A 25,106-nucleotide genomic window follows, 5' to 3' on the forward strand; every position below is an offset into this window, starting at 1 on the left:
ACGTCTGTAACTTCAGCAGTCAGCCTGTGATGCTACCAGAGGCAGAGGCAGTCGCAGGCCTCCTTTCACATAGGTTTCACCATTACCCGCCCCAAGCAGGAGTGAGATCACTGCTCACTCCTGTTGCACCTCTGTATCCAGAGACAATGAGTGTGAGCTGTGCGTGTATGAAAGTTTGTCTCTTTTTTTCCAAATCTGGAGAAGGATTTTCTCCAACAGCTTTGTCTACTTTTAAATGTGCCACTCTGCCGCACAATGCCTCCTCAATGTTAGGAGTGGTAATCTATCCTATTTATATTGTTGTTATTCTACCAGGGAATTTCCATCGTTTGATATATCAAGGCAAAATGCACAAATAATTCTGAACAGCATTTTTATCCAAGGATTTAAACTAAATAAAAAATCCCCCAAGAGTGTGAAAGAGATAACTAAAATACATTTATTTAAAAAGACAATCAAAGCATAACTCTCAAATGCTGCACATTATACAGTTAAAGATTACACAGAAAACTCACAGTAGGGGTTATTAATACAAAAAAATGTAATTGCTAGTGCAAAATATTAATGTTTCAGCATCTACACCTCATATGGGGATATAGATTCAGTTTCTCAGGCAGATAGAAGGGAGCATATGGAGATATAACAGTTGTGGCCCTAGAGTCCTCTTCAAGTTTGTGGGGTTGGTGTGCAGTGAAAAGCATCAAAATGCTAAATGAGCAATGCACAGTAATTGTTTATGTTATTAAGCTGACTTGTTGCAAGTCTGTTCAAATGTCTGAGAACTGCATGTCTTGTGTAACTGACTGAGGTAATACTTTTGTTAAGGCACCGGCCTTAGATTCAGGAGGGTGGAGGCTCCTCCTGTCTTGCCATCCTGTCTAAGGTTGTTCATGTTCCACCAAAAACACTCCAAACAAAAACCAGGATAGTTCCTTCAACAGGATAAGAGCCAATCATTGTCCTGTCCTCCCATTAAACACATCTGTCTATTTATGTGTATTTCCCTATGAATTGTGTTCCCCCTGTACTAAGCTGACTGAAACTATAACACTGTAAAATTATGAAAGGAGCAATAAATTGCTGATACTGCCACTCTTTGCTGTGGTGTAGTTTGCATTTTAGCACCCTCAGTACTTTGTTGGACGGGTCTGCTTGCAACTGATTATTGTGGAAGTAATGTTTACTTTGCAATTATACTTACAGGAGGATGTATCTGCTGGTCTGCGTCTGAGTGGATATGTCAACACAGGAGGCACTCTTAACCACTGAATGTCACATTCATGCAGCTGCATCGATTTGTATCTTTTTTTTTTTTTTTTTTTTTTTCCCCCCCCCCCCAATTCCGCATAAGATTATCCCTTGGGGACTGATCTCCCACACCTTTTTCTTCCTAAATATTTCAGTTTTGATTCTACGTGGCAAGATCATGAGAGCAATTGACACTAGAGATGGGCAAAACTGTTCTTTTCAGAGATCGGATCAGAACTGTTCACTCCCTGAAATGAATTAGCTCTTTTTCATGACTCACCACTCATTTACAATAGAAAATAAATGGAAGGCACATTGCCCTTTAAACTTGGTTTATTCCAGTACTATACCTGTATTTTGATCTTATTTGATCCTATTTTGAAGTAACACAGATAATGAGTAAGAATTTTGTATTGTTTATTGAAATTTCCACAATATGACAAAGTTTTTGATTATTGATTTATTTTGCACTATCGTGGTTTTTTGGGTGATCGGAAAATGTTGTAACTTGAGATTTACATTAACAATATATTTGGCTACAATGTATTAAAATTTCATTAACCTCATACAAATACATCGCAAGCCATATATTTTTAAAGTGAACGTTTCCTTCCGAAGACGCCTAAAATCGCAAAATCCGTACCCGAATAAGAAAAAAACTATAAATTTGACTGTAAAACGAAAGTGCTGCATATAGCCTTACGCAGAATAAAACAAGGAAAATATTGGTGTATCACATTTTGCGATACGTTTATCGGTTCGCTCGTAATTAAAGCGTAAATTCGAGTGTCCATAACAAAAATCCTATAGTAAGAGTAGTCATCAGGAACCTAATCTAATCAGTTTAAACAAATAAAAATAAAATAAAAACAAATGATGTATACATAACATAATAATGTAATATACGTAGCGGTATTACTACGAAGAACAATATCCAGTAGAGACGAACTCCGATGCAGAGCCGCTGAGTCGTGCAGGTCGAGCCGCGAGCTGTATTACTGCGTGAGCCGAGACCGCAGAGACCAGAGTGACACCTGAGTCGCTTTGCTCAACGCTCTGGCTAGAGTCGAGACGGTGGGGTGAGCGTTGAGCGGGCGAGTTCCGAGGGTGGGGGGAGCGGTGAACTCACCCGCTCCGAGACAAATCGTCTGTTCTCTTGCAAGCAGGTTGTTGCAAGTAGTTCCTATGTTATCCGCTAGGTGGCTCTCTGTCCTGTTGCTCGCATCAACTGCCCAGAGGGCAGGACGTGCGACTGAAACGATCGCCGACAGAGTGCGATGCGAAGTCAAGCTGCGCCAGACACTGCGCGCGGCAGACGACGCACAGAGACGGCACGGCATATGTGAAACACTAAATCCAATGGGGCACTGCACAATGCAGGCAGCCAAGGTAGAAGCAGGGCAGAGGCCGGCGCTGGCTGTGTTGTGTGGCGTGCACTGTGCTGTGACCAGCAGAGGCGCCGCTGATATGCTCCGTCTCTCTCTCTCTCTCTCTCTCTCTCTCTCTCTCTCTCTCTCTCTCTGCCGTGGGAAACGTTTGGAGCTACCATTCTTTTTTTCTGAATCACTGATTGTTCACTCCTTTGAAAGATTCAACTCTATGAATTAGTTCAACAGTGCATCCCCCATCTCTAATTGACACACACCTTAATTTTTTAAGCAATTTTAAAAAAAAAAAAAAAAAAAAAAAAAAAAAAAAAAAAAAAAAAAGACGTTTTTAACCTTTTTTATTATTTGATTGCAAAGCCAGTTTAAAATCCCTGAAAATTGTCATCTGATCTTTCTTCTTCTTCTTCTTCTTCTTCTTCGTCATTTTCGTTGTCCTATACATATACAGGATGGTCTTCACTGCCATCAAGAGCATTACTTATGCCACACTTCTTGAAAGATTTAACAATAATGCCTTCCCTCACTCTAGACCATGACTGTTTTATTCATTGACACACTTCTTTGATTGCAAGTCGTTTTAAGGCTCCCTTCAGTGTGAATTCATGGTGGGTTTCATCCATCATCCATTTGTTCCAGTCCTCTATCACATACACTTTAAATATTTTATTTATCAAGACATCAAGCAGTTGCGATTGTGAAGTAAATCCTCCCAGAAAAACATCAAGCTATGTATTTCCCTGTCTGAATTTATCTTTCACAGAATTTTTCGACACTGAACTGATCCAGCACAAGAAGAGAAGAATTCACAAGCTGTGACACGGTCAGGAATGGAACTGTGACCCAAAAATTTACAACAAACTTCTTTTTTCACATCTATGGTCACAAGTTTGTGACGACAGGTGTCAAATAAAAGAAATTTATTCTAGAGAACTCTTCTTCAATAAAGCACCTTTCCTTCTCTCTCAATCCCTAATTTCATACCAGCATAGTCCATCCAGCCCTTGTCACGTAGTTTAACAACACCACCTGGTGGCATTTCAGAAGTTTCTGGCAATGTTTTGGGCTTGAAAATGTTCACTGGATTATGTTTAATACCATCGGCACAACATGAAAGGACAACAGTGTAGTGCATTATAAATGTCCACTTGTTTTTATAATTACAGTTTTAGCATCTTTCATGGCAACAGTTCTGTTGCTTGGCACACCAAACATCAGAGGAGTTTTGTCCATGTTCACTATTTGGCTTGGTTACACGTGGGTTTCTCTCGATGTTGAACAATAAAGCGATGGAATAATAGTATTTTCTCTTCATACTCTTGTGGCATTTTCTGAGATATTTTGGTTTTGGTTCGTATACTAAGTCCATGATGCTTCATAAACCTGCAGCACCAACAAATTCCGCCCTTAAAGTCTGTTAAGTTCCACTGTAACACTAGCTTACGAGTGTGTATTTGAATCATTTTCACACTAATTTCAATGCCATTTTGTCAGTGTCTTTAAATCCATTTCAATGCATCATCATCTAGTTTTGATCATTTTGCATTCAATCATCTTTTGCAGATTTAGTCTTCTTCATTTTCTTTTTATTCCAGTTCTTATTTACTAGCCCACCAATCACGAATGGTTTCTTCTGTTGGTGGAGGGGCAAAATGCTGGTGACTACTTTGAAGGTCAGTAAAACTTTGAAACACACATATATTTTGTACGAGCTGTAAATAAATTGTTGCCACTATTTAATGTTCCAACCCTCGTGTATTTTGGTATGGATGTACCCTGTGATCGATTACACTCTTACTGTCAGTTGACAACTGCATTTTTCAGTGGTCCACTTGACCCACTAGAGGTTTTTAGATTTTGGGTCAAATCATTTTGGCTGCACCGATGCTAAGGAAATAAATGTACACCAAAGTGAGCTCCCAAATGCTTGTTGTCTTTGTATGTCTGAGGGACAGTACAAATACATTCCCGAGATGCTGCCTGCTAACAACTTTTTTCCCCTCAAAAGTCATCCATATTATCAGCAGACACAAAAAGCGATACCCCTCTCCGATCCAACTGCCAGTACCTAAAGAACACACAAAATGGCAATAAATGATCTCAGAGGCAAACATTGTACCAGGTTCCTTACCTGAAGCTTTTTTCGAATCTGAGAAAGAGATATAGGATTCTTTATCTCCTTATAGTAGTCTGGATAATATCTTCTTGATGGTAATTTCCAAAATGGTTCACTTAAGAGGTGGCCTACAACAAAGAAAAAACAACAGTAAACAAAAGAAAGAAGTTTGTATACCAATTTCAGAATCATAAACCATAATTTACCTTGGTTATTTGTATTGTTCTTTATGGTCTCATACAACTGCCAACGAGGATTGTCAGTGTCCTCTGCAGTATCTTCTTCTATAAGGCCTTCATCTTCAGATTCTTCCTCCTCATCTCTTAAGGCAGCTGTAATGGCAGATAAAGACTGGGACCCTCTAAGCCTCTTACTCCTGAAAATCAAAGTATTTATAATAAATATATAAAAATACATTATGGAAATACAATACATATGTTATAAAATATGAACATGGAGGCTTCAGAGGCTTGGAGAGGCAGTACGAAGTCTTCAGCTAACAGTAATTGCTGTTTAATTACACCAAATTCATGGGAAAGTGGCACCTGTTGAATATCATCATAAATGATATACCACCCTAACAACTTTCTGTTTCTTCTAATTAACAAGAATACTTGCAGCAGCAAGCAAATCCCTTGTTGACAGTTGCACTCACAAAACCTAAACAAAAGTTAGTATCCAATTCCCAACAGCCAATACATTTTATGCCAAGGAAATAGTTACAACTACCAAACCCTCCAAATCAAAAGTGTTTTCGCCAATCTATTTTTTCTTGCTTTTCTTTTTATTTGCATATTTCTTTCTCTCTTTCGTTTTTATTTCTTTCTGGTAGCTCAGTAAGTTGTTCTCATCTCACAAGGAAACCACATGCCTATCAGATTTTTGCAACATTTTTTATATTTATGGTACGTGAGTCCAGAACTAAAAACATCAATTTGCCAAAGCAGCTTGATATAACTCTCAAAAACCAGTGTCACAGATTAAAACCTAAGCCTATACATGGGACACAGACAAGCTGGCGGTGGCTCCATTACACTCCACTGGACTCATGGATGCCCATATGAATATTCCCAATATTCACATGTTGGGAACATTCACATGGGCATCTGTGGGTGCAGTGACACTCAAGCAAGGCATTGTGTGGTCAAGGAGTCTCTTACACTGGTTGCAGATGTCATACACCCATTCACGACAATCATGTTTCCCGATGGCAGTGGCATTTTTCAAAAAGATAATGCACGGTGTTACAAGGCCAGGAGTGTGATGGAGTGGTTTGAGAAACACAGTGACAAGTTCAAACTGTTCACAGTAATGAAGATGAAGTACTCATAGCTCCTAAGCAATGCACTGGACAGTCTATGTTCACTAGGCATTTTTGTCTTGTTTTGGTCCATAGTACTACTTCTCAAAATATGGAAAGCAAAGAGCTTGCAGTAGGAGATATTTGTTTTACAGTATAGATGATGAAGTACTCATAGCTCTTAAGGTAATCATTTTACAGCCCTTGTTTACTAGACTTCTTTTTCTTCAAATGATCACTCCTGTCATATCCCAGGGTATTGACCATTCCGCCTGGGACACCCTGTATACATAACATTGAATATTACAGAACACAATATTGTTAAATTTATAAGAAAATTCCAGAACCTATTACAAAACATGAAAATGAATTTAAAAAATATATGCAGAAAGCAACATGGAAACTGGCAACCTTTCAAGTAAAATTTCACACCTCTACCCACTACACTATATGTACGAAGTTTCAGTTTAAATCCATGTCTCTGAACTTATAGTGTAATGAAGGCTTTGAACACCAATATATCATTAACTGATATTTAATTACAACTAATTGTACTGCAAATGACACTTTTTGATAAGTTTTCGACATGTTAGTGCCTTTAATTGACATACCTTCACTGGATGCAAATTATATTATTGTCACATCTAAACTGCACCCACATCAGTTTGTAGCATTTTCTCCACTTCCTCTAGGAGTATCCGTCATTCACCCAACAACAGTGATGAATAATCCTGGTGTCGAATGGTGTTTTACCACAGGCCACTTGGTCTATCTTTCCTCCCTCCACATTTGGAAGTACACAAAAACTGCTGCACGGTGTCCAGCACTCGCCAATATTGTTCCGTGATCAGGACAGATCCTACTGTCAGTACAATAGTAGCTTCCACCTTGTATTGTCAGTACGCAGACTGCAGTGTGATCCTTCACCAATAACATTAAGCTGTCCTTCCTGAACTCTTTCAGCCGTCCCTGCACATATACTTTCAGAGACAAGTTGTGGCTGCTTGTGAAAATTACTGATTTGAAGTTCTCCTTGAGCATCTACATTAGGGTGATCCCTTATTTTTGGACTTCAATATTTTTGAGTGCCTACCCTCCAGTTCGGTTTGAATGACTCTAAAAAATGGCTGTATAAAATTTCGTTGTTATCAAAACACTGTAACCTATGCTGATCCAAGTGCAAACTCTCTCGAGGAACATGATCTTTCTCAATATTCGCAGATGTTGCGCTGAAGTAACCTCTGCATTTCAGTATGCCCACGTGGTGCACAGTCAGTTGTTTATTCTTCACTTAAAACTTCCGGGCTGATAGGCCGTGGTCGAAGTATAAAACTCTCTCCTGACGTTTCGTCTCCAACTGCGGGAGACATCCTCGGAGGTAAAGCGGCGAACTGCGAAGAGAACTCGACAAAGCGCTGATTATATAGGCAGTACAAGGGCGCCACAGTCGATCACGTGGGGTCGACTATGAGATTGTCTCTGGTAATGCCAACATTCTCGATTGAAAGTAATCAATCGTCACGCTTGCGGTGCAACGCTGACATCCAAAATTTTATCCAGTTTAACACCTTCGTCTTTTCTGTTAAAATTATTACGATGTTTATCAATCTCGATAGCCTCTCTATACAAGCGTGCATAATAATGTGAGGTTTTTGATATGACGCTCGTCTCGCTGAATTTTATTTCATGATCACCTTCCTGGTAAACATGTTCCGCTACGGCCGATTTATCCGTGTGACCCAGGCAGCAATTCCTCTTATGTTCAACAAGACGGGTGTTCACACTTCTCTTTGTGGTGCCGATGTAAACCTGTCCACAACTACAAGGAATTTTATATACCCCCGGTGTAGCCAAAGGGTCTCGTGCATCTTTTGCCGACCTTAAAAATTCTTTTATTTTTCTCGTGGGTCTGAAAATAGTTTCCACCCCATACTTGCCTAAAACTTTCCCAATGCGGTCTGTGATCTTACTAATGAACGGAAGAAAAACTTTGCCCTTGGACGACTGTTGTTCGTCGTTACTCCTGATTCTCTGCCTAGAGCGAAGTGCTCGATCTATATCCTTGCTAGAATAGCCATTCTTCACGAACGTTGACCGTAGATGTTCAATCTCATCATTTAAATAAACAAGTTCACAAAGTTTGTACGCCCTGTCTACCAAAGTTTTCATTACACCGCTCCGACGATAAGAAGCTGCTTTGTAAAACAGAAGCATATCCACCTAGACTTTATGGCTTACCCAAAGTTCATAAACCTGGGATTCCGTTGAGGCCAATTGTCAGCGCTATAGGCGGACCAACACACGAGTTAGCTAGACACCTTGCCTCAATGCTGCAGCCTTATGTTGGTAGGACGGACAGTCATATTAAAAATTCAGCTCATTTCATTGACAAGTTAAGGAAACGAGCGTGGGCCCGGATGATATCCTCGTCAGTTTTGACGTTGTGTCGTTATTTACCATGACTCCGGTAAACGAAGCTATCTTATGCATAGCGGATATTTTTCCTACCGATATTGTGGCATTATTCCGACACTGCCTCACCACAACCTACTTTCAATACAATAATAACTTTTATGAACAGATTGACGGGGTGGCTATGGGCAGTCCTCTCAGTCCTGCTGTGGCTGACTTATTTATGGAGACTTTTGAACAACGGGCGTTGCAGACTGCCAGTAAGAGACCAGCCAGATGGTGTCGCTACATCGATGACACGTTCGTAGTATGGACACACGGAGCAGAGGAGTTGGATGCCTTCCTAACACATTTAAACAGAATTAATCCGAAAATCCAATTCACTATGGAGACGGAAAGGAATGGGCAATTGAACTTCCTGGATGTGTCTGTGATTAAACAACGGGACGGAACGTTGGGCCATAAGGTGCTTAGAAAGCCCACACATACTGATCGTTATCTACACAAAGAATCAAACCACCACCCTAGACAAAAAAGAGGTGTAATGAAAACTTTGGTAGACAGGGCGTACAAACTTTGTGAACTTGTTTATTTAAAAAATGAGATTGAACACCTACGGTCAACGTTCGTGAAGAATGGCTATTCTAGCAAGGATATAGATCGAGCACTTCGCTCTAGGCAGAGAATCAGGAGTAATGACGAACAACAGTCGTCCAAGGGCAAAGTTTTTCTTCCGTTCATTAGTAAGATCACAGACCGCATTGGGAAAGTTTTAGGCAAGTATGGGGTGGAAACTATTTTCAGACCCACGAGAAAAATAAAAGAATTTTTAAGGTCGGCAAAAGATGCACGAGACCCTTTGGCTACACCGGGGGTATATAAAATTCCTTGTAGTTGTGGACAGGTTTACATCGGCACCACAAAGAGAAGTGCGAACACCCATCTTGTTGAACATAAGAGGAATTGCCGCCTGGGTCACACGGATAAATCGGCCGTAGCAGAACATGTTTACCAGGAAGGTGATCATGAAATAAAATTCAGCGAGACGAGCGTCATATCAAAAACCTCACATTATTATGCACGCTTGTATAGAGAGGCTATCGAGATTGATAAACATCGTAATAATTTTAACAGGAAAGACGAAGGTGTTAAACTGGATAAAATTTGGATGTCAGCATTGCACCGCAAGCGTGACGATCGATTACTTTCAATCGAGAATGTTGGCATTACCAGAGACAATCTCATAGCCGACGCCACGTGATCGACTGTGGCGCCCTCTCTACTGCCTATATAATCATCGCTTTGTCGAGTTCTCTTCGCAGTTCGCTGCTTTACCTCCGAGGATGTCTCCCGCAGTCGGAGACGAAACGTCAGGAGACAGTTTTATACTTCGACCACGGCCTATCAGCCCGGAAGTTTTAAGTGAAGACAATACCGGCCGTGAAAGCTTACATTGTATGATCAGTTGTTTATTTGTTACCATCAAACGGGGTGATTTCGGATGGTTTTGTCATTACTTTGACTGTAACTTTCATATATATTGTTAGATTAAATTGATTGTTATGGAAGTGGTAGGGTATATGTGTAACGAATAAAATATCCCAGAACCAGAAAGTGTATGTGTAGGTATATTTATCTGAGACAGTTAAATAATGTGTCCGAAGTTACCCCGTGGATTGGGGTGATTTCGGACACATGCGTCTTAAATCTCTGTCTGAAGTTACAGTATATAGATGGCGAATTAGGACAGTTACTGCCTTTCTTTTAACTATACACGTTTTTTATTTGATTTTGGTGACATTTTACATGTTTTAAGGTAGCCCTTTGTTACGAATAAGGGATATGGAATGATATAATGAATTTTATATATTAAAGATAAGTTTTTTTTTTGCAAGAAATTAAATTAAAATTTTTTACAGTTCTTAAATGAAATATTAGAAACAGACAGAAACAAACAAAGTAATTTAACTAAAAGGTCAAAATAATTTTTCTCACTCATCATTCTAAATTAAGTTGAAGACACTTCAAATAAACGATTGTCTTTGAGTCTAAAGCACATCTTCTCGAAAAATGAACATTCCTCTCTTCTCAACTGGTGTTGGAAGTATTTTCGAAATTTGCAATTTTTTTATTGTGACTCCATCGGGGACATTAGAAAACACAAATATATTTTTACTGTTCTCGTGTGGGCGCAAGAATTGCGCACTTACTTCCGTAGCACCAACATACTGCCTAGTTTGCTCCTTGTTTCCACATTTATATTTGCATTCTGCAACAAGAAAAGCCTCTTCTTTCAGCAGTAAAACTTCATTGGATGATGTGTCATTTTCACTTTCACTAGTACTAGAAGCACTGTCACATGTTTCAACACTGTTTTCGTTTCCTTGAAAATCTCAGCCAGTGATTGATTTTCCAGGTTGAACATCTAGTTTGCGGTGGCGGTGGGAGCTACCAAGCTTATTTGGAGGATAATGAATTTCTTTGAGCATTTATTCAAAAGTGGAAGACCACGTGTCTGCACTGCTTTGCTGGCTCTCCTCATTATCAGGCAATTTTCGTAAGACATGATCTGGATCAAAAGGGATTAGGCCCGTGGCGCGAAATCCACCATTTATGTTTTCCTTGGAGTTCGCTGAAATTTTAGTCAGTGTCTTCCTCAGAAGAGATGGGAAGGCATCCTTGGAAATGGTCCCACAAGTGTGTTTCTTCCAATCAGTTAATACAGCTCGCCACGCTACTTTCATTGGCCTGAAGAAGCTTACATCGAGCAGTTGGAGGAGGTGCGTGCTATTGGGGGGAAGGAGAATGAATGAAATATTGTTCCGCTCACTCTCTTCAATAACACATAAAGACACATGACTGGATAAGTTGTCCCCAATCATGACTGGATAAGTTGTCTCCCTCTTCAAATAGGGCAAAGCGATTGTAAAGAACCTGTCTTCAAATACTGGCAGGTCAAACCATCCACTTTTGTTCCTACTGAAACGGGTTCCTTGTGGTCCATCTTCTTGCAACGTGCCCACAAATGATCTGATTTGTAAAGAACATACGGAGGAAGCAGTTTACCATCAGCACTAGCATCCAGAATGAGATTTTCACTCTGCAGCGGAGTGTGCACTGATATGAAACTTCCTGACAGGTTAAAAATGCGTGATGGACTGGCACACAGTATTAATCTCCCAGGAAGTTTCATCAGCACTAGCTGCCATCATTATTGAGACACTAGATTTTGATGAGTCACTTTTTCAGCATGCTTACTCCCTCGTTTTGTAATTATCTGCTGCTTGCCTGGATCATCTGACATGTTGGTTTCATCATCATAGTTGATCGTGTTGCTAGGTGGGAGATTTTCCAGTTTTGCCTTGATATTGGAGAAAAACATCTGAACAGTCTCTTTGTTCACTTCTGCACGAGCTCGTTTAATATTTTCGCTTAAGCGAACGGAAAAATCTTCTGACTGTCGTTTGAGGAATAAATGCACCCATTCTTCTCCTGGCGAATTATGAAATTTCTTCTCTGTTCGGCCACATTTATCAAGGCAGCCTTTAACTAAATATCTAATATCCAATTTAGTAAAGGGAAATCCCCAATGTGCAGCACTCAAGATACCTTGCTGTAACATTTCTTCTTCTTCTTCTTCTTCTTCTTCTTCTTCTTCATTTGGTACTGGCTGTCCTCCCATTTTTTTCGGATGTGCTTCCTGCACTTTATTTTGTAGGGTTGATATAGAAATACCATACAAATCACATGCTTTTTTGTACGGTAATTTACCCCTCTGAATATCAAGAATAGCTTTATCTAAAAGAACCGTGTCATAATTACACCGTACTGTAGCCTCCTGCTCTTATACGTTCTTGGCATTGTCCAAAATCACCCCACACAGTACACAGTTTTACAAAAACTGTCGTTAATTTATAACCTTGCACAAGAAACTCGACAAACTTTTACAGAAATTGTCTCAATGCTGTTAGCTACTGAGCACATTGACAATTACAGTTACAATATCTTCCCGATCGGCGCAGCAATAGAAAGTTTCCACTTTACGATAATGCATGGATTTTTTACACTGAAACTGTTCGTCAATTATTCACCTAGGGAAACAACTGACGCAAAATAAAAGTTGTGGAAAGCAATAAACGCAATCTTGCGCTTAAAATAACCGGTGCATGGACGTTAAAATAAGTAACTCTTTGTTTCTATGCAGTGGTAAAGAGCACATAAGCCATCATGTCCGAATTTGCCCCGGTGCCCGAAATTACCCCGTTTGACGGAACCATTTGTATCACACATATTTCCCATTCGCTGTCTAAGATGTTACATCAATAATGAAGCACAAGGGAGGGTGTGTTTTGACAGGCAAGATAAAATCCCAAGTAATTGGATACAAATTACCATTAAATAGACAAATGTTGTAAGTTTTATTCTATAACATAAGGGAAGTAAAATTAACCGTTAGTGAAAGTGCTAATCTTGTGGTTTGCAAATACATTATTTTCGTAAGAAAAAGAGAATTCTGGCAGAGCTATTCAGGATCATTCACAAAAACTTATGAAGTTGTTTTTAGAGTGGAGAAATTTGCAAAGAAAGTGTCAAAATGTTTTTAAGCATTGTGAAGAGAAGTTAATAAATACTTCGGATAATTATTTGAGTTCACATGCTAGTACTCTACAAACAATCAAGATGGAACAAGATGGGACGTTTTTACTTCGATAGATACAGCTAGGGCGAAAAGGCTGCCTTGCAGGAATAGACCAAATACGTACTGATAAAGAAGAAGAGGCAAGGCAGAGAAAATTGGAAGAAGAGAAAAGGCAAGTGAAACAAAAGTACAGAACATCTACTTCTAGATCTTCTGCTGTACTTACTTCATCACCTAATGACTCAACCTTTTTTCACGTTAAGATGAAATTGATGTTGGTGATGGTGAGTTCTGACAACATACTTCTGAGAGTAGTTCATTGAAGAATGCTGCAAGATGATGTAGCAAATATTTTATTACTTAAAAATTAGCATCTGTCTTGGATAGATGCCAGCTGGATGTAAGAGACTCTATATACATACTTCAGGTGGCAGCATATGCAACTGGTCCCAATATTGAACAGCTCTGCTTCAAAAAATATTCAGACAGAAGAAAAGGGGAGAAGTGTCTGAAACAATAAAAAAAGCTTTCAAGAATGATGTTTTGGGATAGTAAACAGTCACCAGAATTAAATGTCTATGACCCAAAAGAAGAAAGACTTCCAATCAGTGCTACATTTGGAGACAGTAAACAGCTCACTGACATTCTAATATTACACAATGGTTCTGGCAAAGAACAAGCGAATGTTCTTTACGCATTGAAGACAATGTCCAAAATCTCTGCAGCGATACAACTGCCTCGAACACTGGCCATCTTAAGGACCGAGCGAGGCGGCGCAGTGGGTAGTATACTGGACTCGCATTTGGGAGGACGACGGTTCAATCCCGCATCCCGCCATCCTGATTTAGGTTTTCCGTGATTTCCCTAAATCGCTCCAGACAAATGCCGGTATGGTTCCTCTGAAAGGGCACGGCCGATTTCCTTCCCCGTCGTTCCCTGATCCGACGAGACCGATGACCTCGCTGTTTGGTCTCTTCCCACAAACAACCCAATCCAACCCAACCCCATCTTAAGGGGCATGTACCTTACCACTACATAAACAGAACAAGGAGTTGTATTTCCCATGCTGTCATCACATTATGAACTCATTTTAAAAAGTGTATTTGAATGTAACATATGTGGTATAACTAGCAGCCCTGACATACCAGTATGTAAACTGGGAAAGTATCAATGTTAGTAATTTTCACACTTCCTAAAGAATTGTGGATCTGTTTTCTAAAGAGTCAAAAATTAATATGTTTTCGTGCCTTCAGTGTAACAGAGCTATAAAAGCTCCTCTTCTGGATCCCTGCTTCTTGTAAGATCCGATATCACGAAAGAATAGATTCCATGATTTCAAAGGCAACCTTAAGGAACTTACGTCATCATTTGTGGTATCTATCATAACAGCTGTCACTCACACGTTCTTTAATGATGAAGTACATGTAAAAACCAAAAACAAAATGGTTGAAAATTTCGACAGAAAGAATCCAGAACTGGAAAAGAGATATATTCCTTTTTGTGGAGAACTGGATGGACACTCGTACGGTAAGTTCAATGTTATTCTGATTACGTTTTATTATTGGTATTAATTTGTTATTTTACATCTCCTAATTCACTTTTGTGCTCATTTCAGAGAAAATATTAGTCTACTTTGTGTCCAGCGAGAGGAAATACCTCTTATTATCTTACCTAAAGATTGTTGACACTAAGTTTCTTCAAGAATGCCCTTCGATATGACAGATTTTCTTTTCATTGCTCTCAACAGTTGCATGTACCAAATCACAGTGATATGTAAAGCCTTTAACCAAGAATATGTCACTTACTGTCTTTTATTATCATAAACTGTACCAAAGCAATGCATTTACAAGTAGTCTTTAACATGCTGCTAGTTTGAAACATTATACCGGATGTCTCACCTAACTCTGCTACCTCAAATGTATCTGGAACAACAATAGATATTCAAAAACAGTTTTCACCAGCATGAACGTATGGCAGGGCCTTAGGAAACCAAATACTATGCTAAATTTTAAAGTGTAAACAAATACTTTTTTTCAACACAAACTTGCGTATTTTTAAATGGACACCCCCTATTATTTCCTATGCAATCAATAGCATGGAAAAAATCATAAAAATCATGGCGTTGGTTGCATCGCAATACGTAAATTACACCCCGAGAAAATGCAAAGTGAAGTTGACGCTTGAAATAAATGAAGCGCACAGGTAGCGCACGTCCTGAGACTCAAGAGTGCACCGCGCGCTGCCAGTAATCGTGATGCGATTGACGTACTACGTCAGTGGAGTGTTAATGTATGGTGTGGTATTGTATGATAACACATCATTGGCCCATATCTCATTAATGGCACTCCTAAAGGGGGATAGTTTAGCCCCTTCTTGAGCTGTATCTTACTTGAACCAGTCCACCTATTATAATGCGTCAAATAATGTGGTATCAGAATGATGGATGTGCTGCGCACAGTGTTTATTGTCGTGAAATGACAACTAGAGGTACAATTAGTGGTAACACACTTTGTTTCACTTCTCCAAACCTCATACGTTCTGAAATACGTGGCTTGTGAAGGATAGTAACAGTGTCACAGTTTCTGACGTAATGCATCGCATGTAGTACTGTGCTCAGGGAAGGGGTTGCCTGCACTGGCGCTTATATCCTGCCATAAATATACCAGTATCACTATGGCACGCTCTACCTTCAGTGTAGAAGTGTCAACTAATCTGGTCTGCTGAACTGCTCTCATACTGTAACGTAATTCACAACACTACCACATTAAAACCTGTTTTCTTGTGGCTTGTTACATTTGCTGTCATCTAGTCGATATGCCGGCCTTCAGTAATGAAGAAAACTAGATATTTCACAGAAATGCAACCGCAGCTGTGACACTGTATGCTGAACGCTACCCAGATCAGCAGTACCCCTTCATGTCAAACCATTGACAACACCTGCAAGACACTCATGGGAGCAGGAAGCTGGGCTCCCACAAAACGTTGACATACAGCGCCAGTGACTGGCAATGGAAACGAAATTGCTGCTCTGGCCGCTGTAGCACACATTCCTCTGGTGGGTGTACGAGAAATTGTATGAGGTGTAGGAATAAGCCACAGTAGTGCGTGCAGAATCTTTCATCGGCATCGGTTTCATCCGTTCCGTATCTCACTGCACCAAGAACTGTACGGGAATGACTTTTAATCCCACATTGCATTCTGCCATTTTACACTTCAGCAGTTGCAAGGTAATCCAAAATTCCTAAGCAATACATTGTTTATGGACAAGGCTTCTTTTACAAATCATGGTAATGTGAATCTGTGGAACATGCACTACTGATCTGTGTGAAATCCCCACAGGATTCGCCAAGTTGCTCATCAATGACAGTGGAGTGTCAATGTTTGGTGCAGTATCATTGCTAACTGTGTTGTAGGTCCCTATTTTTACCATGGAACATTGAATGGACAGCGATATGCACCACTTCTTCAACACAACCACGCGCTCCTCATGGAGGACCTAGGATTGGAAACTCGTCTATTAATGTGGTTCCAACATGATGGATGTCCCGCACGCAATGCAAAAGTTGCCAGAGAGGTTATAGATATGACATTTCCAAATAGGTGGATGGGGCGGGGAGGTACTGTGCGATAGCCAGTACGGTCCCGACTTGACACCATTAGACTTCTTTCTCTGGGGCACAGTGAGAGACAGTGTATCAAGAACCCCCCAACAACAGTAGAGGGCATGCAACATCATATTACTGTGGCGTGTGCGGCAATATCTGTAGAAACTCCATAATCTGCACAACTCTCTCTCGTTACCCGTCTGCAAACGTGTATTGAAGTGACACAGTTTCATTGGTCAAGATGTAGGTGTATTTTCTATACTGGATGTAATGCACAACATAGCACGACATAGCACCAGTAAATGTGTTTAGCAATGTGAATTCAAGTGTGTTATATCTAACTGTAGCTCTAGTTGTCATTTCGCTAGAACAAACCTATGTTTACAATTTGAAAAATGTAACTTTGCGTTGGATGTGTTACTTGTTTATTTTTGTGGATTGTGCATACCTTCCCATTGTATGAGCCCCTGATGCAGGCAGTGTGAGGTGCACGCTTGAGTCTCAGGACGTGCACTAGCTGTGTGCTTCATTTATTTCAAGCGTCAACTTCTCTTCGCAATTTCTTGGGACGTAACTGACATATTGCGATGCAACCAGCGCCATGATTTTGGTGATTTTTCATGCTATTGATTGCATACAAAAGAATAGGGGGTGTCCAACTGAAAATACGCAAGTTTGTGTTGAAAATAGTATTTTTTTACGTTTTAAAATTTCGCATAGTATTTGGTTTCCTAAGCCCCTGTTGTGTGTTCATGCTGGTGAAAACCATTTTTTTAATATCTGTTGTTGTTCCAGAGATATTTGAGGTGGCAGAGTTAGGTGAGACACACTGTATATGAACAGCATGTGCGTTATAATATAAAAACCACAAAATACAGGCTTTGACAAAAAAAAAAAAAAAAAAAAAATACTCAAATACTGAATATCAAGTTCTGCTTATGACTTGTGATCTTGCATTTCACTGGTCAAGTTCCTCTCCAGCAAGAAAAAATCCGACATATCTGATTCTACTATCCACACATGGGAATGTGTCTGTATCATATGCTGTACCATGCAATACAAACACACATCTGAGAGAAAACAATTGTACACAGCCTCTACTGGAACCTTATCTTTGGCAGCATTGTGAGATTACAGACTGGCTACTCAAACTTGAAAAAATTCCCTCAGAATTCCAGATGTGAGGAGGAAGATTGCTTTCAAGAAGTTCCTGATAAATTAATGGTGAGTGGAAAAGAAGGGGAGGAGAGTCAGCTGAGCTACATACCAGCCATAAGCAGTAGTTTATATGGAATAATGATCAATATATATTACACAAGTAAGTGCACAATGAATGTGCCACTAAAACTCTGAAGTGAGTCCTGATATGATGAAGCGAGTTATATGGTGTGGTAGCCCTCTATCCCCCATCCATGAAGAAGGTTCCCGTTTTTACCTTAAAGGTGTCCTTTTGAAGATATAAGGGCTGGGAAGTTTTGCCCTACAAAAATTTCTAAAACATTCCAGAACATTTGAGTGAATTTGAGAACATACCACAACACAATGATCTGTGGTGATTTGGAATGTTGGGAATAGTCTGGAACATTTGGGAAGATTCTAGAACACTCCTAAACATTGCGGACAACTCAAAGCCTTTTTGTATGTTTTGGAATTTGCGACAGGTGGGGCTTCCCACCATTAGGTGTATATAAAGCAAGACACATCGTGAGTTCGAACATCAATTTCTTATCAGTGAGGAAGGAAGGAACTGGAAAAGCAGTGCAGTGAGTGAACAAAAAAGAACAGTGTGAATAGTCAAAGTGATGCAGCGACTGAACATAAATCGAAAATAAAGTGTGACAAGTGTGTGAAGTGTACTTAATGTATTTGTTAATAAAAAGTTGATTCAATTTATATTTTAGATAATGCGCAAATGTAAAAGAGGTCTTGCCAATTCTGAAGCAAAATGGTGAAAATAAGAACAGAGGAAAAATGAAACAGACACAGAGCTCAAAGCATGTTTAAGCTCCCAACGAACGACAATGAACACCATGACAAGCAGAGAAACCAAAGAACAATGAAATGATGGACTGAACAATCAAGAATTGTGACACAATCTAATAATAAAAGACTGTGAACTTAACCCAGCCATGAAAATATCATCCTCTGAGAAGTACAGACAAGGGCAAGTAAACAGTATAACCTCACAAATGAAGCATTCCACTACAACCCAACAAAAGAATATAACAAAGACAAACATGTCATAATCACAAAAATGTGTAACATCTGCCAATTTTGCAATGCAAAAAAAATTCTGTTTCATGAATGGAAAAATTCGATTACCATCACTGGAAACATCTCCACAAGGAATTTTTACATTACATGACAGGGAAAATTCAGAATCAAAACACTTTCTTCAAAATGTAAGTGTGTACAACACCTGCTTCCAAATGACTTCTTTCGATATCTGTTTGATCAATACTAACAAACATGAAATTGACTTTTTTTTTCCCATTCAAGGACAAATCTATCACAACATGGGATCATCACCACCACCACCACCACCACCCATCGAAGACCATAAATTTCTGCAAGTACATTTCATCAGAAATAAAGAATCAGAAATTGATCAACAATGCACAAGTACCAGCGGATCAAGATGGCGCCGATAGAGAAAGTACGTGTAGGTTCAGCTCCCAGTTATGAAGATAAAAGTAATAGTAATTGTAAATTGTGAATCAGAAAAGTTCGTAAAGGAATTCAGTGTAGAACCTGCAAGTACTGGTTTCATGAAAATTGCTGCAAGATCAACTTAAAACTCGTAACTGATGACTATTTGTGGACCTGTGGGCCGTGCATAGCAGCCGCGTGTGAAAGTAAATTTTCAAACATTATCAAAAATAAGGACGAAATAATCCGAATGCTACAAACCGATATGGAAGTGCTAGAAGTGAAATACACTGTCCTCTAAGACCGATATACAGCTCTACAAAATAGTAGTGCTTCGACAGTGTGTGTAAATCGGTGTTATGTACGTCATGAAAACATAACCGTCGACGATGCCACATTTATATACAAGAAAGGAAACCCACAAGTGAATAAAGAAGCCTCAACAGTGGACAAAGTTCAGTGCTTGATAAACCGTGATAATTCAAATAACAAAAACAGTGCATCTAAAATTGTAGTAGACGGCAACACGTGTACACAAAACACGCGTGGTTGCGTAAGAAAAAGTTCCGACCGCATACATAAACAAACACAATGGAAAAATAACGTAAAAATATTTGGAGACACCCATGCTCGCAATATTTCGACATGCATGTCGAACTCCACTCAAGATGGTTCGTGTATATCAGCAATTGTTAAACCAGGAGCAAAATTCGTGAATGTGGTAGAAGACATACACACAGAATGTGCTAAATTCACGGAAAAAGACTGTGTTGCGATAATCGCAGGAGCAAACGATGTTTATTGCAACGAGGCCAGCACTTTCATTAAAAAGCTACTCGTATTGCTGCAGTTATTACAGCATACAAACATAATACTAACAACTGTGCCCACGAGATATGACCTGGCAGACTGGTCTTGTGTGAACAGAGAAATTTGCCTAACGAATAGTAAACTGAAACACTTTTGCACTATAAAGTTTATGAATGTGACACTACTGGATACAGACAGGTATGAGAGACACTGCTTCACAAAGCATGGACTACATCTAAATCAGTTTGGCAAAAATAAACTAGCAGCAGACATTGGAAAAGCTTTTCATGAAATAATAGGCCTAAACAATAACGATCATGAAAGCAGACCAGTCATAGCCCTAACTAACGAGGGAAACTAGTGAGCTGGGCCAACTCTAGCAGGATTTGGTCCAGTAACAAAAATCTGCAACAAGTAATTAATACACAAACGAAAGTTCACTCAAACAGCAATACAGTTAAAGACAAACAAAAGCTAACAGCGTTTCATCAGAACATAAGAGGCCTATACTGCAAGCTGGATCAGTTCACAGCAAATATAGAAGACACAAAAGGTATAAACAGTGCCCACATTCTGTGTCTAACAGAACACCACATCACTGCTGGTATTGAAGTGGTCCCTATTTCCAGCTATGTTTTGGCAACGTCTTATTGCAGGAACTATATGGACAAAGGAGGAGTAGCTGTATATGTAAAAAAACAATGTCTTGTTCACGGCAATAGATTTACAAAGATTTTGCTTTGAGCTACATTTTGAAGTATGTGTTATAGAGGTGCCAGACACTGTCTCCAGATCAACAGTTGTGGCAGTTTACAGGGCACCATCTGGTAATTTTAAAGTGTTTGTTAAACAATTAGATACTCTTTTGTTGTACTTAAGTAGAAAAAATAGGGGCATGGTAGTTGTTGGGGATTTTAACACAGATTTCTTGGTTAATTCTCCCTGCAAGGTGGAGTTTGAAAATCTCATGGGCACGTACAACCTTGTTCCCGTGGTTAGCTCGCTCACCAGAACCAAAACCTCTTCCAGTGCTCTCATTGATAACATTTTTGTTGATCAGAGTAAAGTCAACCACATTAATATTGAAATGGTTTTAAATGGTCTGTCTGACCATGATGGACGAGTTACTTTCAACAGCTTGGGAATTCCTCTGAGTGACACCTCACTTAGATGGAAAACAGTAAGGAAAATAAGTGAGGAAGCTATTCAAACGTTCAGATCATGTCTTCAGCATACTGACTGGACACCTGTTTATCTAGCAGAAACTGCTAATTCAAAATACAATTTATTCACAAATGAGATAGCAGGTACCTTTGAAAGTGTATTTCCAAAAAAGTCATACAGGGTCCAACCTGCTAGGTCTGCAAAAAAAAACCATGGCTCACTAAGGGCATCATAGCTTCCTGTCAGAGAAAAAGACAACTCTACATAGCATCAAAGACTTCTAACAACCCTGCTCAGCTAAAACATTATAAACTCTACTGTAAAATTCTTGCCAAAGTAATTAAAAACTCTAAAAGTATGTGTATAGCATCTGAAATTACTAGTTCTGAAAATAAAATTAAAACAATCTGGAATGTGATGAAGAGAGAAACAGGGACTGTAAACTACACCAAAGACAAAAATATTGTTTTAACTGTTGACAACTCAGAGATAACTAATAGTGAGGAAATTGCTGAAATCTTTAACCAACATTTTTTAACTGTCCCAACACAGATAGGTAGCCATGGTTCTGTAGATAAAGCTGCCTGTATAATGAAAAATAATTTTCCAGAACCTTTCAGTCAAATAAGTGTGTTTCCCATTATTGCCAATGAAATCAAAAAAATCATACAGCCTTTGAAAAATAAACATTCTGCTGGTATCGACGATATTTCAAGCAAGCTGTTGAAGGCTTGCTGTAGTGAAGTGGCCGAAGTTTTGTCTCACATCTGCAACACATCCATGCAACAAGGAGTGTTTCCAGACAGAATGAAATACTCTGTTGTCAGGCCCCTGTACAAAGCAGGGGATGCTACAAATGTGTCAAACTATCGCCCTATCTCTCTATTAACAACATTTTCAAAAGTCCTAGAAAAAGCTCTGTAGAACAGGATTGTGGCACACCTTGGTGACCTGAACATCATTAACAGTTAGCAGTTTGGTTTTCAAAAGGGAGTTTCAATAGATAACGCAATTTTCTCATTCACAAATGATGTTCTAGAGTCTATAAACAGCAAGAGGCTGCCAACTGGTGTCTTATGCGACCTATCAAAGGCGTTCGACTGTGTAGATCACCAGATACTCTTCAAGAAGGCCTGTCATTATGGAATTACAGGACCTGTAGGGAACTGGTTAAAATCGTACCTCGAAAATAGGAAGCAGAAGATTATTCTAGATGTTTCAGATAGTGCATCACAATATATAGTGGACTCTGAGTGGGGAATTGTGCAGCATGGAGTGCCACAGGGATCAGTGCTTGGGCCCTTGCTGTTCCTCATATATGTTAATGACCTGCCTTTATCCATCAATAAGCAGTGTAAATTTACAATGTTCGCCGACGATACGAGCATTGTGGTGGATAATGTGTCAACTACTGACTTAGAATCCGAGGTCAATGATATCCTTAAAGAAGTTCTGGGTTGGTTTAGTATTAACTCCCTTTCAATAAACCCGAAAAAAACCAATTTTATCCAGTTCCAGGCAACCCACAAAAACCCAAAAGAAATAGTTATCACACAGAATGATCAGATGATAAAGCAAGTGTACTTATCAAAATTCCTATGTGTATACGTGGACAGTAGGCTGAACTGGGAACATCACATTCTACAAACACTAAAACGGCTGACGTCGGCAACATTTGCTTTACGAATTTTGTCACGCTTCAATGACATTACCATCTCAAAGTCAGCTTACTTTGGCTATTTTCATTCAGTCATGTGTTATGGCATCATATTCTGGGGCAATACACCTGCTGCAAAGAAAATCCTCACAGCACAAAGAAGAGCAATAAGAATCATTTGTGGTGTACCCCCACGAACCTCATGTCGAAATCTTTTTAAACGACTTGAAATACCGACAGCAACATCTCAGTACATATATTCACTGATGTGCTTCATAATAAATAACCCTACTCTGTATGAAACGAATTGCCTACATCATGAACATAACACCAGAAGAAAAAAGGATTTCCACTGTGAGTTAAAGAACTTGACACTTATTCAGAAAGGGGTAAAGTACGCTGGAACGAAAATTTTCAATTCCCTACCCAACAGCATCAAAAGTATAAGGAGTAGTACATCAGTATTTAAACGTAGCTTGAAAAATTATTTACTTGAGACCTCACTTTATTCACTAGAGGAATTCTTTCAGAGAAATAAGTAAAACCCAGATTTGAAAGATGTTTTTAAATTTTTTGACACTGTTTACTGTTAAACTAAGGTAATAATGCCCTAATGTAAAAATTCCTGTTTTTCTCATTTCCATTTTTGGGTCACTTTTAAACCCGAAGTGGGAAGTTTTGATTACTGTTCAAGGTTAAAATAAATGCAATAATGCCCTCTATATGAAACTGCTATCTTCACATTTATGTTGACTAGTTTTTAAGCTACTAAGTATGACTTTTGCGCACTGTTATTAATACTATAACAATGTCTTTATTCTATGTATTTTATTATGTATATTGACACGTTCCACATCTGAGTGACTTGCTCACATGTACAGATCTATGGAACAAGTATATAAATAAATAAATAAATAAATAAATAAAGACAAGAAGTAGTCCAACATCTTACACAAATACAATCAACTGATTCACATATTCTAAACAGCACTAGATCAAATGATTCCTGATGACTATAAAGTTATAATTCGAACTGACGAAAGACCACACAGAGAATGTGAACATCAATTTAATGCAGCTCAGATAGACAAAGTCGCCATTGTAGCTATGGACCATGAAAACGCAAGCTGTGACAATTGTACAATGAAGAAGAGAAGCACTACAACACACTGCAGAGACACCATTCATATGATACCCTCCAATATCCACTAATATTTCTGCACAGAGAGGACAGATATCATTTTAATGTGAAACAAATCCAACATGAAACAAGCGTAGAAACAAAAACAAAAACAAAAAGTGAATTCCAAGGAGTTCTACGATTACCACTTACTGATCAGAGACAATAAAACATACAACCACATTCTCAACACTCGCCGTTTATCCCAGCAATTCCTGGTAGATATGTATGCAAAAATAGAAGTGAAACAGTGATTTAAATAAGACTTAATAAGAAGCAACTATTCTCTGAAGAATACATCCCCCTTCGAGATGCAATCATTGTCAGTTTACAAGCCTAATTCTCATCATTTGCGCGAGGTGTTACTATTTTGTTTCAATATGTAGAAAACGGCGGCTAAGTCTCATTGAATGCTCTCAAGTACATATAGTAAGGACGCTATTAGTGAAAGAACATGTCTTGAGTGGTTTCAACACTTCAAGAACGGTTATTTTAACGTCGTAGACCGGCGTAGTGGTGGAAAAGAGAATGTTTTCAAAGATGCAGAACTGGAGACATTGCTGAGTGAAGACTCGTGTCAAACTCAAGAAGAACTGGCATGATTAGTGGGAGTGACACAGCAAGCCATTTCAAAACGTCTCAATGCTTTGTGCATGATTCAGAAAGAAGGAACTTGGGTCTCATGTGAGCTGAAACCAAGAGACGTTGAACAATGTTGGTGTGTTCGTGAACAGTTGCTTCAGAGGCAAAAACTGAAGGGATTTCTGCATCACATTGTGATCGGGGACAAAAAATGGGTTCATTATGGTAACCTTAAATGCAAAAAATTATGGGGATATACCGGCCATGCTTCCACGTCAAATGCTAAAACTAATATTCACCGCTCCAAGATCATGCTCTGCATTTGGTAGGGTAGTAGTAGTAGTAGTAGAGGTGTTTGT

At 39.2% G+C, this 25,106-nt stretch overlaps 1 protein-coding gene across 13 annotated transcripts in view; it reads right to left on the bottom strand.

Moving 5' to 3' along the window:
• The window catches only part of LOC124622653 (protein polybromo-1), a 336,599-nt gene that overhangs the window by 218,275 nt on the left and 93,218 nt on the right, over positions 1–25,106 (bottom strand). For all 13 annotated transcript variants that reach the window (XR_006980668.1, XM_047148440.1, XM_047148439.1 and 10 more), the window contains 2 exons: positions 4,956–5,125; positions 4,765–4,877 (listed from right to left, as the gene is read on the bottom strand). Coding sequence is in view for 12 of the 13 variants with exons in the window: in XM_047148440.1 (XP_047004396.1) it covers positions 4,765–4,877; positions 4,956–5,125 (283 nt within the window). In the remaining variant the exon portion in view is untranslated. The remainder of the gene's footprint in view (positions 1–4,764; positions 4,878–4,955; positions 5,126–25,106) is intronic.

This window comes from Schistocerca americana, chromosome 7, assembly GCF_021461395.2.
Source record: "Schistocerca americana isolate TAMUIC-IGC-003095 chromosome 7, iqSchAmer2.1, whole genome shotgun sequence".
Lineage (NCBI taxonomy): Eukaryota > Metazoa > Arthropoda > Insecta > Orthoptera > Acrididae > Schistocerca > Schistocerca americana.